A 17,786-nucleotide genomic window follows, 5' to 3' on the forward strand; every position below is an offset into this window, starting at 1 on the left:
CCCAGGTGATTCCTCACACCTTACATCAGTGCCCACATAAATGTCAGTTATATAAATCAACTCCTTTTGTAAGCTGAGGAGGATTTTCAACCACTCCATTGCAGGCCAGGAAGGTGACTGTGCTGCTTCACCTGTCACAGCCCCACTGCCCAGACACAGCCCTGCACGTGTCCAGGCAAAGCAGGACCTAAAAAAAGCCAAGGACAAAACACCCATTAACTTCAGATGGGTCAGGGGTCTCGCCAAGAAAGCTGAGAGAAAATAGGGGGTGTGAAGAAGGAGGGAGAATCCCCCCTCAAGAGATTTAAATCATTGATAAAGGACAAAGAGATTTAAAAAAAATTAAAAAAATAAAAGAAATATCTGTTAGTCCAGCCTGAGAGCAGGGGCAGCTTCTCAGACACAAACACTGACTGGGGGCTGCAGGGGCACAGGAGAGCCACAGACCCCAACACCCCTGAAAAGCTGCAACATCCCCTTCCCAGCAGTTTTCCCTGTGTGGGCATGGGGCCAGCTCCTCCAGGAAAGCTGCAGCACAAGCCTTCCCCCTCCCAGCTGGCAGAGGACAAAAGGTTCAGAAGAAGCTGTCGGGCTCGCCCTGGCCCTGTGGCACAGACGGGCAGGTCTGGGCAGTGCTGCCAAGGGCTTCCCAGCAGCCTGTGTCAGCAGGAACTGCGATGCCACGAGGTCTCACGCCCCACAGCCAAGGTCCTTTGGGTGCTCAGCCCTCTGTTCTCAAAAAATACGGCTACAACCCAATTTTCTGGCCTGGTCTGGCTGGCAGAGCCACAGGGAGCAGGGCTCTGGGTGCTGCTCCCCATTGCAGTGGTTGGATGTCACATATTCACATTTGATCAGAAGCTCTCAGTTTTTCTCCTTCGGGACTGACTGGAGGAGCAGTTCCTGCCATGCAGCTGGATGAGAGAGAAACCACCAAACCCAGCATGACATTCCCAATGGCAGACAGTGCTGAAGTTCACATCACAACAGAAATCCCACTCACTTCAGTGGTTCCCTCCCACACAGGAGCAGAGCGATTGCCTGCACTCCATGGGAAAGTACCACACTCCAGTTGTTTATTCTACCCATGGGCAGTCCTCTGGCTATTTATATGTTTCCCACTAGTGTATCCAAATGTTTTATTAAAGCAAATTTGATAAATGGGATAATCAGTATCTCATCCCATCAAATTCAACAGCTCTCTGCATCCACAACACCTCCAAAACACAAAGGGGCCACGTTGGTCTTGGGACACCCCGTCAGACCACCCTGTTCTTGTTTTCCCCCCATTCTGACTTTCCTACTGAACTTTCTAATCAAAGGGCATTTACTGACCAGAGGGTGAAAACAAAGCCCATCTTGTTCTCTATGTCAGTAACATAAAATGTCAAGGGTTGATGGAGAAAGGGCATGGGATGGCTGGGAGGCACCAGGAGCTGGAAGGGCACCAGGGGCTGGAAGCCCTGCCCAGCTCCCTGCCCTCCCTCTGCACACACACCTGGCTGCAGGGACCCTGCTTTGGCAAAACAGAGCTAACACCAAATTTCACATCTCTTCACTAAAGACATACATCAAACAAGCTTGTTATTGCAAATCTATTTCAGACAAACACACTTATTTAAAAACAATCTCCCTGTGTTTGTTTGCAAACTGGATTTTGTTGAAGGCAGCGCAGAGAGATGATTGTGCTTGGAGAGCATCCTCTGCCCAAGGGAAAAGACACTAATCCACACCCTGCTCTCTCCTGGAGCTCAGGCTCACAGCAGGGTCCAGGGCTGGAAATGCACAGCTGTGACAAACAGCAGCCCTGGACAGGCACACAGACCAACAAACCCAGTGAAAGCCCTGTCAGTACCCCAGACACAGATCCCTAGGCAGGACTGGGTCACCCCACACCCCAGGAGGCAGGACCTGGAGCAGGGATCCACTCACACCGAGGAGGGAGCACCAGACGTGCTTCCAGCAGTGACCTACGCCCGGGCAGAGTCATCTGGATCCAACAGGTCACTCGGGAAACAGGAGAGAGATCCAAGAGCCGTGTCACTGTGCACTCACTTTGGGCCAAACCAAAAATAGCCCTAATAACGCATCACTGGAGCTGCTGTCCTCACTGCAGGAAAACAAACGACTCAGTTTCTCCTGTCAAGAGGAATGCCACTCTCATGGGCACCTCTGGGCACAGCCAAGGTGTGTTCTGCCCTCGGAGAAGCCACCAACCCGACCCAACAGTGTGATCTCCTCCAAGAGGAGCCACCCCGTGCTGAACAGCTCCTCACCATCACCAGCTCCTGCCTGTTCCTGCCTCGCACACTCTGGGCATTCATTTTTGCCTGTGAGATACAAAAACCTTTCAAATCTGCATCGTCATTATGAAGACTTCAAGACCTGGCAGCTGTTCCAAATGGAAAGCAAAACCACTGTCCTTCCTTGGCTGTGGGAAATTCCACCTGTGCGAAGGGTTTGCTTGCTTTTCTTGTTTTCTTTCTTTCCCAGTGCTGAAGCCACATGATCCCAACACCGTGGGCTGTGCTTCAGCCAGGCAGCCTGGACACCCCTGCTGAGGAAGCACGAGGAACCACAGAGGCTTTGCTCCATTTATGGCAGTGCTGCCCAGTCAGAACCACAGGGTTTTCCAAGAAAACTATAAACAGCAAATGATAGCTCTTTACAGCAGGAAATGCCTCTTTAATCTGGAGTGGAAAACTATATCCACTTATTTAAACCTATTACAGATAACATTAGCCATTCATGAACCTTATAAGGAGCCCTCATTTTGCTTGGATGATTTGTGATTAACAATGTTTAGCTCCAGAATTAATTCCAGCAGAAAGCAAAAAAAAACCCCCAAAACCCGAAACCAAAAAAGAAACAAACAAAAAAACCCCCAGCCAAACTCAAGTCTTCATTTTGCCTCGAAATACTCTAAAAAGTGAATTTGGCCAGACCATCAAATGTGTATTCACTGAACAGATGTTTAGGAAAATGACAGGTGGATGTTAATGAAGGGAGAGGGTTTGTCCAAAGGAGATTCCAATCCCACTGCTACTCTTGCTTGAGTTGCTACAACTTCCCTTGGGTTGAAAGACTCAACCCAGGTCACAGCCTGGACAAGTCTTGCAAGGCACAAATGATAGTCCACATGTATAAATGAACAGAACCCATTTTTTGTATCAGTAGGCCATTAAAAATAATTTTGTTTTACTGTTTTTGAAAACACAGGACAATTACTCAGACCATGGGGATGCTCCAAGAACTGAGCCTGAGGGCACATCTGCTCCAGGGCAGCCACAAGCCTTCAGCAAAGCTGACCCAGGAGCACATCCCAGCAAACCAACCTGTTCACAGAGAGCAGCAGCTGGTCCACACACGCTTTGATCTTGTTCTGTGCTTCCAGGTGTGTCATGTTCTCTGTGTTCTCTCCATTAATTGCCAGAATAACATCTCCTGGGCACAAGTCTGCCATGGCTGCTTTACTGCCAGGGTTAATCTGGGCAGAGAAAAATAAAAGGGTTACTTAAAAGAATTCCAGGTTTAAAAAAAAAAAAAAACAAACACAAAAAAACCAACGCCCAAAAAGTCCATTTTCTTAGAATAAGCTGCAGGTAAAAGGAATAGTTATTTCTGGAGAATTTTTGCCTACACTGAGGTTGGATGTCAGAGCTCTCAGCTCAGCCTCAGTTCTCCAAGGATCATCCTCTACAACAACACTCCATGGAATAAGAGACTTCAGTCAGTGTGTGACCAGATCCTCCCCTCACATTTGTCTCTTGCTTGAAATAATGGAATACCCTCTTTCCAGGGAGATGCTCCACACTCCTTTGGCTTGCAGACCTTACATGATGCTGCAAGAATCAACCCCTAAAGAGCACAAGGAACCTCCTCCCTGGGTAACCACGCACAGAGGGTGAGTGCTGGCACTGTAACTGCCTGGGACAGGCCCTGCTGGACATCAGCTTTTCCTGACTGCCACCCAAATGACTCGTCTCCTTCCAGCCCTGCACGGACCCCATCCCTGGAGGAATTCAACAGAAGTGGCTCCTGGGGACAGGGTTTAGTGGCAGCCTTGGCAGTGCTGGGGTAATGGTTAGACTTGAACATCTTTTAGATCCTTTCCAACTGAACAATTCCACGATTCTATTCTATAAATATCACACAGCTTGTTAAGTCTCCACAATTCTTTCCTTCTGGTTTTGTGGGAGTGCCAGAACCTTATAAAACTCATAACTTCTTTCCTGAGGAACTAATGACGGGTCCAGGTACCGTTTGTGGTCAGCCATGAGACCAACCCTGTAGCCCACAAAAGAGGTGCCTGAGAAATTACCGTTTCATTTACATCATCCTAAATGTGCTTTTAATTTTTATAATGATATAAAAGGACACAAGGCGTGGTCAGGACAGGTAAATCTGTTGGTTTAAACTCTTAATAGCTGTGTGTTTGCCCTCTAATTTCCTCTTCAGTCATTCTGAGCATCTGCTAAGCAACCAACCACGTGGTTTATCAAGTGAGAAAGCACAGCGAGCCTGACTTCTGGTTATTCATGTCTCACTGCACTAAAGCAAGACAGGGTGTCTCTGCTTCTGCTTACTCTTGATTCACACAGGTATAATCCCCTGTCTCAGGAGGGGGGTCTCTGCCCCAGTACACCTGCTTGAGACATCCAGACCACAGGAGCACTGCTCTACCCACCATCTGCCCCTGGGCACAGCTCACAGTGGTGCAGGATGGCACCCAGACACCAACAGACTGGGTATGGTTTTTCAGGCAGTTTGAGACCAAGTGGGGCCACCTGTTCCCCAGTGCCCGTGGTCTCCAGCCACCACAGGCCATCACTAAACAGGTATTTTAGAAAGGAGGCATGCACAGGTCCTGGCTTTCACCTTGATTTCATAGAACCCTGGAATGGTTTGGGTTGGAAGGAACCTGAAAGTTCACCCAGTTCCAACCCCAACCCCCCTGCTGTGGGTGAGGACACCTTCCACCAGACAGAGCTGCCCCAAGCCCCACCCAACCTGGCCCTGAACACTTCCTGGGGCGATTTATTCTATCTCCATGGGGAAATCTTCAAAGAAGATTTAATCTCACCCCACAGCCCTTGTGGATCCCCCTGGGGCTGCCTGTTGGACAGAGGCTGGTGAGCAGCAGGCAGCCCCTGGCATGACACAACCTGCTGCACTGCCCCCTGACACAACCTGACCTCTGCACTGCCCCCCGACACACAACCTGACCTCTGCACTGCCCCCTGACACACAACCTGCTGCACTGCCCCCTGACACAACCTGACCTGCTGCACTGCCCCCTGACACAACCTGACCTGCTGCACTGCCCCCTGACACAACCTGACCTGCTGCACTGCCCCCTGACACAACCTGACCTCTGCACTGCCCCCTGACACACAACCTGCTGCACTGCCCCCTGACACACAACCTGCTGCACTGCCCCCTGACACACAACCTGCTGCACTGCCTGACCACAGCCACCAACACCACCAAAACACCAGCCTGGAGGTGTTTGAGAAGCACTTTTGACATTTAAATAGAACTGGCAGCCCGAATTACAGCTTTTGTTGCATTGTCAGAGTAAATCAGCGTTTGCCATTTGCTCTTCAATAGTTTTGGCCGGGCTGTTTGGCTCCAGCAAACCTGCCAGGCCAGCCCCTCACAGGCTGCCCGGTGACTCAGCTCAGAGCAAACAACGGGAGGGGTTTGTCAGCTCCACACACAGGAGCTGTAGAGTTTTGACACAGGACATTTCAGCCCAGGACAGGATTATTTTTCCCCTGCTATGTTAGGTTTTTTGGAGCCATGTAAGACTACGTCCATCCACAGGGCATCAGGGTCCTTCTACAGCCACAGGAGCTGCCAGACCCGCCAGAAAGTCAACCAGAAGCTCCACCAGCACCTCCAAGGAAGCATCTCCATGTTCTTGCCTGCTGTTATCTGCTTCCCTCAGTGGCCACCCCACAGCCCTGGCTGCCAGCAGGCTTTTAGACTAACAGACCTTCAGCCTGACCCAGGACAGCTGTATTTTGTTCTTGTCCATTCAGTGCTGTCTAAATGTCTGATGGATTTGCCCCTGCACTGATCTTAACCAGATTGTAGCTCCCTTGGAGAATAAGCTGTTCATAAATGGGACTCCTAGCTTTTTCCTATTTTTAGATTCTGGTTTATTTCAAATTATTTTGGCAGTATTTGCATATTAGCATTTTATACTTGCTGTGGAGATGACCGAGGGCTTGAAATGGAGCTGCACTCCCAAGAATTCATCAGTTTGAGATACAGCATCAGTGTCTCAACAGCGTGGGAGTCATTACTGTAATGTCTGTCAGGTCCAAAGTTTGTATTTTAGTGACTAACGTTTACAATACTTCAGACTAAGTTCACCTAACTCACAGCTGTGCACAGCCATTGACACCAAACATGCCACAGAAAGCCTGACGAGGCTGGTTTGGGGTCAGTGCTGTGCCCAAATCCTTCTACCTGCTTTGGACTTGGGTTAGTGCTGGCCTTGGCAGTGCTGGATTAACAGCTGGACTTGATGGTTTTAGAAATCTTTTCCCACCTAAACATTCTGTGATTCTATGCCATTAGAGCCTGGCAGTGCACAGAGGTTTTGGGATGGAGCTTGTACCAGAGCCACTCACTTGAGACTCTCCAGAGGGGCCTCGGGTGTGCCCTGAGCTGTAACCTCAGCGTGTGTGACACCAACGAAACACAGATGAGTTTGAGAGTAACTGGATACGTTGTGAGGCTGAAAACAGACAGAAAACCTGCACTGAGCCACTGCAGCCTCATGTTCCTGAAAGGGGCCTCCAGAGGAGCTGAGGCTCGAGGATAGGAGAGGATAAAGAAAAACTTCAAATAAAGATTTTATTTGAAGTTCTCCATCTGTGCCAAGAGCAAACCATTTCAAAAATCAAGGTTGGATGAACACAGCCCAAGATCAGAGTGATGGGTACGTAACTCAGGGTGCTGTGAGTGATCCCCCACCACAGGCAACACCAAGTGCCCTAAAGCCAAGTCCCAGCTCATGCACCAGGGCCTCACACGGGCTCTGTGTGTGCCATGCCCCATCTTGCCCAGGCTGGGTGCCTGCCAGGATCTGGGCTGCTTCTCTGCTCGTCTCCAGTGAAGAGCTCAGGCAGGGCAATTCCACACCAGCCCAGTGCCTCCCACCGTGCTGACCCCCAGGGCAGCAGCCCCACGCAGGGGTTGGTGTTTCAGAGCCAGAGCAAGGTGCTGGTGTGGAATTCCATGAGGGGACAGGGGACTCTCATCCCCTGGGCTGCAGCAGCTCACAGGGTCTTGCTCCCTCTGAGGCCACGTAGCTCTCCAGGAGCTCTGCTCGTGCCGTGGGACAGCAACCTCAGCACCCCTTCAGAGCAGTCAAGTGTATGCACTGAGAGCCAAAACCACAGCAAACACCACGGGCTTAAAGAAACGTAAATATTTTTATTGTAATTCCCCTACAGGGTTTTCTTTTTCGACCAGGCAAGAACCCTGCCTCCTCTGGAAGCTCTGAGCTCCCAAGGACAACCTCATGCAGCAACAAAACAGCACTGAGCTGGTTATTGCTGCCCTGCACTCAAAGGTATCTTCCCAACAACATAAATCCAAAGCCAACTGATGGAGACTTTTGGTGAAGTTTCCCAAGATAGTCATGCCAATCCCAAAAAGCATATTATTCTCCCTAATCCCATCAGGACAAGTCTCATTTGTGACATCTTTATGTCCCCCACGTAGCACTGTGCTTCAAAAAATACCAGAGGTGCAATATTGGTTCCTATCTCAGTGCTTTCTATTATTCCAGTAGGAAAAAGAGAATTTTAAAGAAAGACCCCCCCAGTAAACAGCTCTTCTCTCACTGTCCTCTGCCTCCTCAGTCAGACCCACGGGAGGTTTGGTGACGGTGCTGGAAGCATCATTCCCACACCCAGCACGACTTTTGCCAAGTCATCAACCAGGGAACTCTCTCCATAATTATAAGCACTTTTTTAAAATAAGTTTTTCCAATTATTTTCTCCACCACTTTTCCCAAGATTTCCACCCCCCTCTCTGCCCTTCTCCAGGGAGGCCAGCCTTCAGCAGCCCCCTCCCCAGCCAAGAGGATATTCTGATGCTATGGAACAGACTGGGAAAAGCCCAAGGCCAGCAGCAGCTCTCTTATCTGGCCACTGGAGCCTCGTTAGGATTTACTAAGTGCTGGCATCTGACAGCAGGCCAGTAAATAAAGCACATTAAAGAACTGCCTTGTGCTTAACCCAAGCCGGCTGGTGTTGGAGCCGTGCAGTCTAATTTAGTCAGCAAGATTATTCACACCCAGAGCAGTCTACTCTTGAAACACAGTTAGTGTTCTGCTGTCTGCCCTGGAGCCTGACCACACAAGGGTGCCAGGGCTGGGAGAGCACTCAGAGCAGGGCAAAGTCCCCGTGCCTGGTGCCTGCACCCCCTGCCCACGGAGGGACAGACCCCTGCCCACGGAGGGACGGACCCCTGCCCACGGAGGGACGGACCCCTGCCCACGGAGGGACGGACCCCTGCCCACGGAGGGACGGCTCCACTCTGCTCAAGCCGTCTTTAGAATTGGGCCAACACCACAAGCTGAAACAATCAACGCTTTGGTGAAAGGTTAATTTGTCTTATTAACTTAATCCCTCTTTATTTTTACTCTTTTCCCCAGAAATCTGCCTCTGAAGTCACCTGTGCCAGGACACAAGGACAAGGGATGCAGCTCCTGGCTGCCTGCACAGTCCCAGCACAGCCATGGGAAAGATTAACTCAGTCTTTATTGTCCCAGCTGTTTTCTCTCAAATCAACAAAAGGTGTCTATTCTGGCCCCTCACACCACTCACTTAGATAAAGGCAGCAGCTTTCTGTCAGCCACATCTTCTTCACTTTTAGTAAGAAGTGCTCCTCTAATGCATCCTATCAGTGAAGGAATCCTATCCTATCATGACCCTCTTCCCAGGATTTAATGGGTTAAAAGGTGCAATCCCAAACAAACCGCCACAGACCACACCACCCTTCCCTTAAATCAATGGTAGTTTGTTGCAGGCAAGGCTGGGGGAATTTTCTGTTCTGCAAGTGTGATCAAAAGGGCCTGATTAAAGTATTCAAGAAGCTTTCAAGATAGTGTGACAAATTTTCAGCTTTTAAATAAAGCCAGCCTGTTTGTGCTACGGGCAGGAGATGATCTACATAGCTACATCTTTTAAAACAGGAAAAACCAAGAATCAAATGACTAACTAATGAAGATAAATTCCCCAAATCCTTAAACATTCTTTCCAGGGATTCTCTTCAGCTTTTCAAAGCCTCCTGCTTTGAACTCACATATATTCTGTGCCAATCCATTTGCATTTTTCTAGTTGTTTATATAAAGTCTGATGCACCAAGGCATTATTTAGGTGTGCTCACAGCCCAGTAAATGAAGAACACTGTTTATGCAGTGTGGATTCATTTAACTATTGAAGAAAACAAGAAGCTTAAAACACAAAAGGGAAAGAAGTGGCGTACAAGTGTTACAAAAGGCAAGACACTTGAAAATCCTTTTGAATCCAAATCCAAATTTAGAAACAGATCCATAGTGTAGATCCTAACCCAGCTCAGAGCTGAGGTCTCTGTACAAAGAAAGGCTGAGAATCAATGAAACTGGATATGGGTTTTACAGCAAACAGCCAGTAACCCAAGTGCAAACCTCAAAACGTGGATTGAGAAAGACAAGGAAGGGACCCACAAGGATCATCTGGTCTATTTTGTCAACAACTGGCTTTCTCAGCCCAAGGGAACACAGCTCCAGCAGCACTCAGCACAGGCAGCAGCACCTCACAGCCTCCCACAGTCCCCAGGACCCCCTCACCCCTTCCTCCAAGGACGAGTTACAGAGACGCTGTTTCACTGCCCAGAATGGCCCCCCTTCACCCACACAGCTGCTACTGCACTTAAATCTGCTTTAGGTTCACTCTGCTGTGTCAGGGAGCAAGGCCAGGGCGGGCCAGCCTGCCCTGGGGACACTGGTGAGGTGTGGGTGTCCTTGGAGCATCACATCCCGCAGGCACCGCTGGGCAAACCGGGTTCAGCAGCACCAGAGAAAGTGTTTATGGCCATGATTGCTGCATCTCCCTCAGAGCTTTAGGGCTCAGCTCCCCAGGGATGCCTCCCCCTCCAACACCCCCCAGCAAGCACCAGGGCTTCCCGAGCCCTCCTCAGGAGCAAACCTGAGTGCTGCACAGAAGACATGGGGGGGCTGCTTGGAGCTTCCCTTCCAAACCAGCAGCCTCTGGGCCAGGAAGGCAGCTGGTGTTTTCTGTTCCAGCAGAAGGGAAGTGGCCACGGGGCCATCTCCAAACAGAAGAAAATTCTCCAACATAAAAAGTTGAATTCAGTTGGTGAGCAAACCTGAAGCTTCATTCTCTCTGCACAGGCAGGTGTTAATCACAGCCCACAGGGTCTCTCAAGTGTTCTGTGGCTGGTGGTCAACAATAGCACTGAGAGCAGCATCCTGCAAACCTCCCAGGGACCATCTCCTCTGGGTGCCCTTTATCCACCGCTCCTGGAGCCAACTGTTCAAGACAGCTTCTCTTTTAGCACTGCCCATATCTGATAATTAAGAATAATGACTTGAAATAATCTCTAATCTGGTGTATTTTGCTTTCTGAAGCTCACCCTGTAAAATGTCATTGGCACATAATCTGCTATCAGTCCACACAACATGTAAAACCACTTAAGGCTTAATGGGTGTGAATGGGAGCTGCTCTGGTTGACAGAAAGGATCGAGTGTGGCACAGGCTGTGAGGCATCTTTATGGTGCTTGGAAAATTCATTTCTCCACGGGGAGAAAGTGGGGTTTATTTTGGGTCTCTGCGGGATGTTGAAGTTCCTCAAATGCCACAATGTGGCACAACATCTTTGCAATTGCTCAAATAACAGTGAAACCTGGGTTTGCTTGAAGTTCTGTGCAAATTCTGAAGTAGAAGCCAAACACAGCCTTATCTACCAGGGCTTGGGGTGAGTGGGGTGGCAGGGGCTGTGTACAAACCCCCTGCACGAACAAGCCCTGGGGAGATACGGGGTTTGCTCTGCACACATCTGGCACCAACGACAAATCAAGCAGAGTGTTTTTTTCTGTGAACGTGTTTGTTTTAACCTTTTCTTATCAACACTGCCAGAGCTTGAGAGATCTACTGTTTTCCTTCACACTCCAGCACCTGTGGTCACAGATGACTTAAAAAATAAAAACGTTCTCAATAGGTGTTTGGGTATCTAAGAACCATGAGTCAATTTGTTTTGAGAGCTTGGAAATCAGACAAATTCAGTTAGAAATATTATATTTAAGAGGACTCGTGCCTTCTAGGATTTCCTGTGACTCTTGTAGACTTGTGATATATATTTTGCCCCCCAGCTACCAAAAATGAAATTAAATTGCATTGATCTGCATTGATTCCACACAATCCATAATGCCATATTTGTGTTAAAATTAAAGGACTGATCTAATCCCAGCAGGACCAGGGTTATAACTATCTGTTCTGTTGCACAGCAACAAAAAGTTTGGGAAGAAAAGAATAATTGCACATATTTCCCCCTGTATGCTTCCTACACTAACAGAGCCTTTCTAGTAAGCTTCTGTCTAACTTTATTCTCCTTCACCCACTTTATCAAGTGGGATTAACTGCACACTTTTACAAAGTAACTCTGAATACCTGTCCCAACAGGCAATCTTTCAATCTTCAAGGAGAACTGACATCACCATCCCTTAAAAGCAAACCAAAAAGAAAGGGGAGGAAAAAGAAAAAGAAACCCAAACCCACAAACCCCCAAATCCCAACCCAAAATACCCAGTGCCACTGAGCCCATTCTGCTTTGTCCAGCCTGGCAGAGGCCCGGCGTGTTTTGAGGGTGTGCTGGGTTTATTTTGCTGCCATGCCCCAAGGTCAGACCTTGCCTGAGTGGATCTACATGAATCATTCTTTCCGCCTGCTTTCCCACTCAGGATTATCAGTGTGCTTGATTACAGTAATTAGCATTAGGGTTTCATTCCAGCATATTCCACCACTGCTGTCTCCTGAACCAGCACCAGCATTTATCCTTCTCTTTCAGTTATTAAAAAGAAGCCTCGGTGACAGAAGCACTTCAGCAGCAAATATATTTGTGACATATTTGTTAGCTCTTATCTGTAGCTCAGATTAACTGCTCTGTACCAGCACAGCTTCACACGGAACCACCCAGACCTCTCGCCCCAGGGCTCACAGGGACGGGGAGAACGACGAAAATCCACAAGCAAAATATTTCCTTCCACTTAAAAAAAAAAATCATCCCGCTCAAAATGCTGGAACAAACATGACTGTGCAGCCAGCTGAGGGACAGCTTTCATCACTCAGCCCCACACAGGCAGCACACCCACCAAAGGTCAGCAGGAATCAGCTGGGGGCCTGGTTTTGGGATTCATCAACACAGAGGGGCTACTTCAGACCTGCTGGGAGATCTGAACAGAGTGCATAATTTCCATTTAATGAACTATCAAATACATAAAAATTACATGGGGAACCAGGAAAAACCTTGTGGAAATCAAAGGGAAAAACCCTGTTCCCTTTGCTGGTGTCTCTGGTCCTTGCCTTCTCCACCAACATATGTGGAGTTCCTGTAGAAACTAAACCTGCACCCCCAGCCCCGGGTCTGGGCAGCCCTTGGTGCTCTGCCATCCCCTCTCACACCAGAACAAACCTCACAGGCCACCCCAGAAATTATCACCCCGAGTGGGCTCTCTCTGCATTCAAACAGGATCACAGCAACACTCGGGCATTTGCTGGCTGCCCTGACAGAGTCAACAAAACCACTTTTACTGGAATTCCTTCCTCAGCAGAATTCCTTCTTGAGTATCCTAACCTTTAACAGGACACGTCTCTGCTCAAATGCAAAAGCTGCTTAAGTTTAAAAGTCAACCTTAACTCAAACAATACCTGGATAATGGATTGCAGACCAATTATTTCTCACCCTTCTTGTGTTACAGTTCCAAGAAACTGAAAATTGCATTTTTGCTGCTCCACCGGAGACCAGTGGGTAAACTGATGTTGAGGCCAGCAGATAAAGGAAAAACTGTATTAAAATCTCATTTTAAAAATACTGGAATTGGCCCATTTGTCAGTTATCTGTTTAGCCAAGTAATTTAGCTACGATTCCAAAGCAGCAAGTGCGTGGATTAGCACTGGCAGAGGTGGGCAGGTGACGACATCGACTGCTCCAGAGCCGGACAAGTGAGTTCAAGTGATTAAACACACTCAGCTCCTCCAGTTACGCTAATGACTGATTAGCTTTTAATCCAGGCAAGGGGTAGATCAGCTGTGATCCCACACAGAACCACAGCACTCACTGATGTGGTTACAAGTGCAGGACCAAGAACAGCTGAGAGAGTTACTCTGTTCCTGAGCTGCGGCTGCTGGTCAAAGGGAATGTTGTCCTTACCTGGAGTAAGAGCTGCAGGGAACCCCCTTTCCCACAAAGGGCCAACACAGCCCCCAGTTGTTGACCTGCTCAGCCAAGGGAAAGCAGCTGTCGGCTGCCAGAAATTTAATTAAGTCTTAAAACCACTTTCTATCAAGTCATTAAGGCCAACTCTAATCAGATCTCCTGGATCATTCCCTACTTCTGTAAGTATCCTTAGGAGGAGTAACCATTAATTATGTGGTGTACTACACCTGGTGTTAGCCTACTGTAACAGGGGGGATAAAACAAGCTGAGTTCCCCCCCCAGCATAGCCTGGGGCTACAATTCCCTTCCCAGCACTGACAACACACCAGCATCACCCTGCAGGGCTGTGTACCCCCAAAACCAGCCCAGCAAACTCCATCCCCCCTCATCTGGGTCCTTCTGGAAATACAAGAAGAAACAGGGGATGAAAGGGGAGCCACAGCACACCTAACTTTTCATGTGACCACATGAGAGAGGTGCCCTAAGCACACCCTGCTGGATTTGCATTTATCTTTAACAATGAAGAACTCAACAACCCAACTGGAGCCCCGGCTTCTCGGGGGCAGAGCTCTGCACCAGCTGCTCCCAGTCACTGGAGCAATCAGGTCTTCACCCCTTGTCACTTATGACTGATCAAACCACAGATGGAAGGGACCTGTTTTCAAGAAAGAGATCATTGCTTGATATCACAAGCACATTTTAAACAGCTGCAAGGGATGGACTGAACCCCATCAGCTGCACCTGCGCAGACACAGCCACCTCACAGGGGTAAGGGCCAAAACAAACCCTTGTGAGAGAGGCAAGTCCCACCCCACAGCAGGATTCGGTGATTGTCATGTTCTGTGCTACCAAATCCATATTTTTTCAAGTTTCTCTCTTGACAATACTGTCCCAAGCCACTTTTGTGGCCCACTCTCAGCTGTCCCTCCTGCTCTGTGCCGGGTGCCTCTCCCTGCCTGGCACTGCTGTGCCTCCCGCTCGGCTCAGCCTGGCAGCTCCTTTCACACCAACTGCTTCACTGTTTCCCCTCTAGAAGTGACGTTTCGGCTTCAGGTCCCACAAACGCCCCACTAAGAAACTCTGCCTTCACTTAACCTGGAGCTGTGACACGTGGCCAGGCTTTGCAGAGGAAGCTGCACCTTCCATGCCCCCCAGCAGAGCATCCCTGCTCGGCCAGTGACACATCCCTGCACTGCTACAGCAGGGGAGGGCTGGAGCCAAATGGTTTCCTGCAGAAGCTCAGCAAAGAGTAGAGAAAACCAACATAACAATGACCAAAACATTTTTTTCCACAACCCCTACACAGACAGATTTGTGTTTTTTAAGCAGGCAGCCAGCCTCCAGCACCCAGAGCTGAATGTGGGTGGCTCTGGATGCCTCAAATCCCAAACTGCAACCCGATTTCCCAACACAACCAGTCCAGGGAGGATGTTTGCAAAGCTGTACAGTCCAAACACCTCACGACATGCTGATCCTCAGCCCCCCTTGGGCCCAGCAGTGGGGTGCAAACCCACATCCCTCGGGCAGCCCAGCACACCCAGAGCTTGTCAGCATCTTGGGCTCACAGCTGGATGTGGCACTCCCACAGTGTGGTCCTGCCTCCTGGCAGAATTTCTGCCTTTCCAAAGATGTTTGTAATTTCATGGCATTTTAGTATAAAACAAATAAAATAGAAAGTAAAGAAGAAAGGCACTTTGAAGGGAGCAGAAGTCAGCCAAAAGCCTCCACAATTAGCAAGAGGCTCCCTCCCTCCTGCAGTGAGCCAGCCTGAGCAGGGGGCTGGGGCTTTCCCATCCCCACAGACAGGGAGCCCCCAGCCCCCTTGCTGGGTTTCAAAACAGAAAGAACAGATTTCCTGGGCAATTACAGAATGAAAGGGAATATGGCACCACACCAGCCACGATCAGTCCTCTGCACAGTAGCAGGGTTGCAGAGACCCACCACCAAGCAAAGCCCTGGCTCCCTGGGGAGCCCTCCAGCAGCCCCTTCCTGCATCCCCAAGGCCAGGACCTGCAGCAGAAGCTGTTTTTTCCCCAGTTCTAACATTGTTAGGTACTATTTGCAAAGCAAGTGAGGTCTTTTCTCATGTTAAGAAACTAGAGCCTAAGCAGAATACCTCATACCTATATTTACATCCCAGCAAGTTGTTTATCACCCTCCAGGAGCAGCTGTTGGAGTTCAGCAACATCAGAGCATCACCTCGCTCTTCAGTGGGAGCAGAATTAAAAAAGGATCCCATTTAAAAGGCTGCCACATGGAATAACACCCTACAACTTCTTTTATTACAGCTCTCCGTGAACCATGGCAAGATTGGCCTAATGAGAATCAACCTCCTCACACCTCCCAGGTTTGCTGAATCAAACAAGGAATTTGGCAAGCCACCTGTCTAGGCAGAAGCAGACTTTGTTTCTTCTTGTTTAATATTAAACTAATTTTTTTTCCAAAGTAACAGGAAAAGAGGCTCACTCCACTAAGCCGAGATGTTCATTTTCCCAACAGGGACATTTTTACAGTTGCCAAGAGGTGGTTTGTGATACAACCCATGTTACCAGTGGAGAAAGAGAACTTGCCATGCCCAGGAGGCACAGGCTGAGCCCCAAACGCCAAGTGCCCCCCGCCCGGCACAGACCCCCAGCTCTGAGCAGCCTCCTGCCCACCCCTGCAGCACAGCCAGCCCCGCCAGCTGCTGCTCCCTGCGCTGCCCTGCCCTTCCCTTCCCTCTCCATCCATCTCCTCCTGTTCCTCCTCCAAAACAGCCCTCGCTGGAGCGCTGGGAAAGGGACAGTCCAAAGCAAAACCAGAGGCAGAGCTGTGCAACAGACGCGTTTTAACTCAAATACAGACTAAATCTCTTTAAAACATGCTCTCTTCCATAATTATTTCTTTGAAACTCAGGGTACATGTTTTCTCTGTCACAGCTTTGGCAGATGAAGGAGACGACGGCAAACAGCTTGCGTGCGTTACACCAATATTTTTAAGTTATAGCTCCTTTCAAAGCCTTTCAATACACTCAGTGTTTGTTCCAGCACTTCAGCAGCAGCTACCCAGGGGAGCTCGGCAATCCGGCACAGCCCGACACGCCGGGAAGGCAGAGCAGCCTGGGGCACCCAGCCCTTTCCCGGGGCAGCCCGACGGCGCTGGAAACCCCAGCGCCCGCAGGAACATGCCCAGCTCAGACACGGCACCTCATCCATCACACAGCCCATCGCACCACCTCGCCGGGCTCCTTCCCGCACGGGGGACGGGTTGTTTTCACATATATCTACACACAAAGCCTTTTTCAAGCTATCTGCGGCGCCGTAGCAAAGAAGTTTCCAGAATACATCTTTGTGAGGTTAAACACAAGTGTGAGTACACTTACACAGTAATTACTACCAGCCCGCAGGGACCCCAGAACACTGCAGCCTGCGCGGAGAAACTTCTTGCTGACTTAACTCATGCCTTCCTTACAAACCCCAACAGCCTGTGAACTCAGTCCAGGGCGTGAATCCAAACCCTCTGAACACTAAAAACTTTGAAAGCGGATCTTTATGAATTAACAACCAAAAATAAAAAATAAAGCATGGAGAACGCTGTAACACCGGGAAAAGCGGCTGAAACGGCGCTGAGTTTTGAGGAGAGCGTATTTGGATGTATATAGACTAACACGAAGTCAAAAAGAGCCCCAGCGCTGATAGCCGGTGGCCAACCCCGGGTACCACCCGCCGCATCCCCGCCGCATCCCCGCCGCCCATCACCTGCGGCCGGTGCCCTCCCCGCTCCGCGCCCCTCCGAGCTCACCCTGGAGATGGTCAGCGGGGCGCTGAAATCTTTGCCGCCGACCAAGCGGAACCCCCACGGCGAAGGGCCGCGCAGGACCACCGAGTGGGACATCGCGGCGGGCGCTCCCTGCCCGCGGGCGGCTCCGGCTCCACTCGCGGTCCCGCCGCGGCTCCCGAGCGCCGGGACCGGCCGGACCCGCCTCCCCAGCTCGGCCCGCCCGCAGGGCGTGTCGGGGAGGCGGGACCGACCCCTCCCGGCCGGCGTCGGGGGGAGCTTTAGCGCGATTTACCCCTGAAACCTTTTACAAGTGGGGTTCGGAGCGACTACTCACAGGAGTAAAGTTATAGTACTTCACTAGTAGTAAAATATACTTTACTTGATGTGGTCAAAGCCCCCCTCACTGCACTTTCATCCTCTGGAGTGGAAAGAAAATGATGTAATAGATCAGTAACCGTGTAGTCGTGACTGTTTTATTCATCACAATAAGTCTCTTTAAGGAGAAAAAAGTTCAAGAAAATAATCAGATTTCATGTAAAGCCATTTGGGAATTCTTCCTGGTTATTGCT

At 49.7% G+C, this 17,786-nt stretch overlaps 1 protein-coding gene across 1 annotated transcript in view; it reads right to left on the reverse strand.

Moving 5' to 3' along the window:
* Nucleotides 1-17,385, reverse strand: part of PDLIM4 (PDZ and LIM domain 4) — a 43,100-nt gene extending 25,715 nt beyond the window's left edge. Inside the window, exons 1-2 of the mRNA XM_027747709.2 lie at nt 17,239-17,385; nt 3,336-3,487 (exon numbers count right to left, since the gene is read on the reverse strand). Coding sequence (XP_027603510.1) covers nt 3,336-3,487; nt 17,239-17,331 — 245 coding nt within the window. The 5' untranslated portion in view covers nt 17,332-17,385. The remainder of the gene's footprint in view (nt 1-3,335; nt 3,488-17,238) is intronic.
* Nucleotides 17,386-17,786: the final 401 nt, after the last annotated feature.

This window comes from Pipra filicauda, unplaced genomic scaffold (genome assembly GCF_003945595.2).
Source record: "Pipra filicauda isolate LSUMZ 115617 unplaced genomic scaffold, ASM394559v2 scaffold89_size2521313_pilon, whole genome shotgun sequence".
Lineage (NCBI taxonomy): Eukaryota > Metazoa > Chordata > Aves > Passeriformes > Pipridae > Pipra > Pipra filicauda.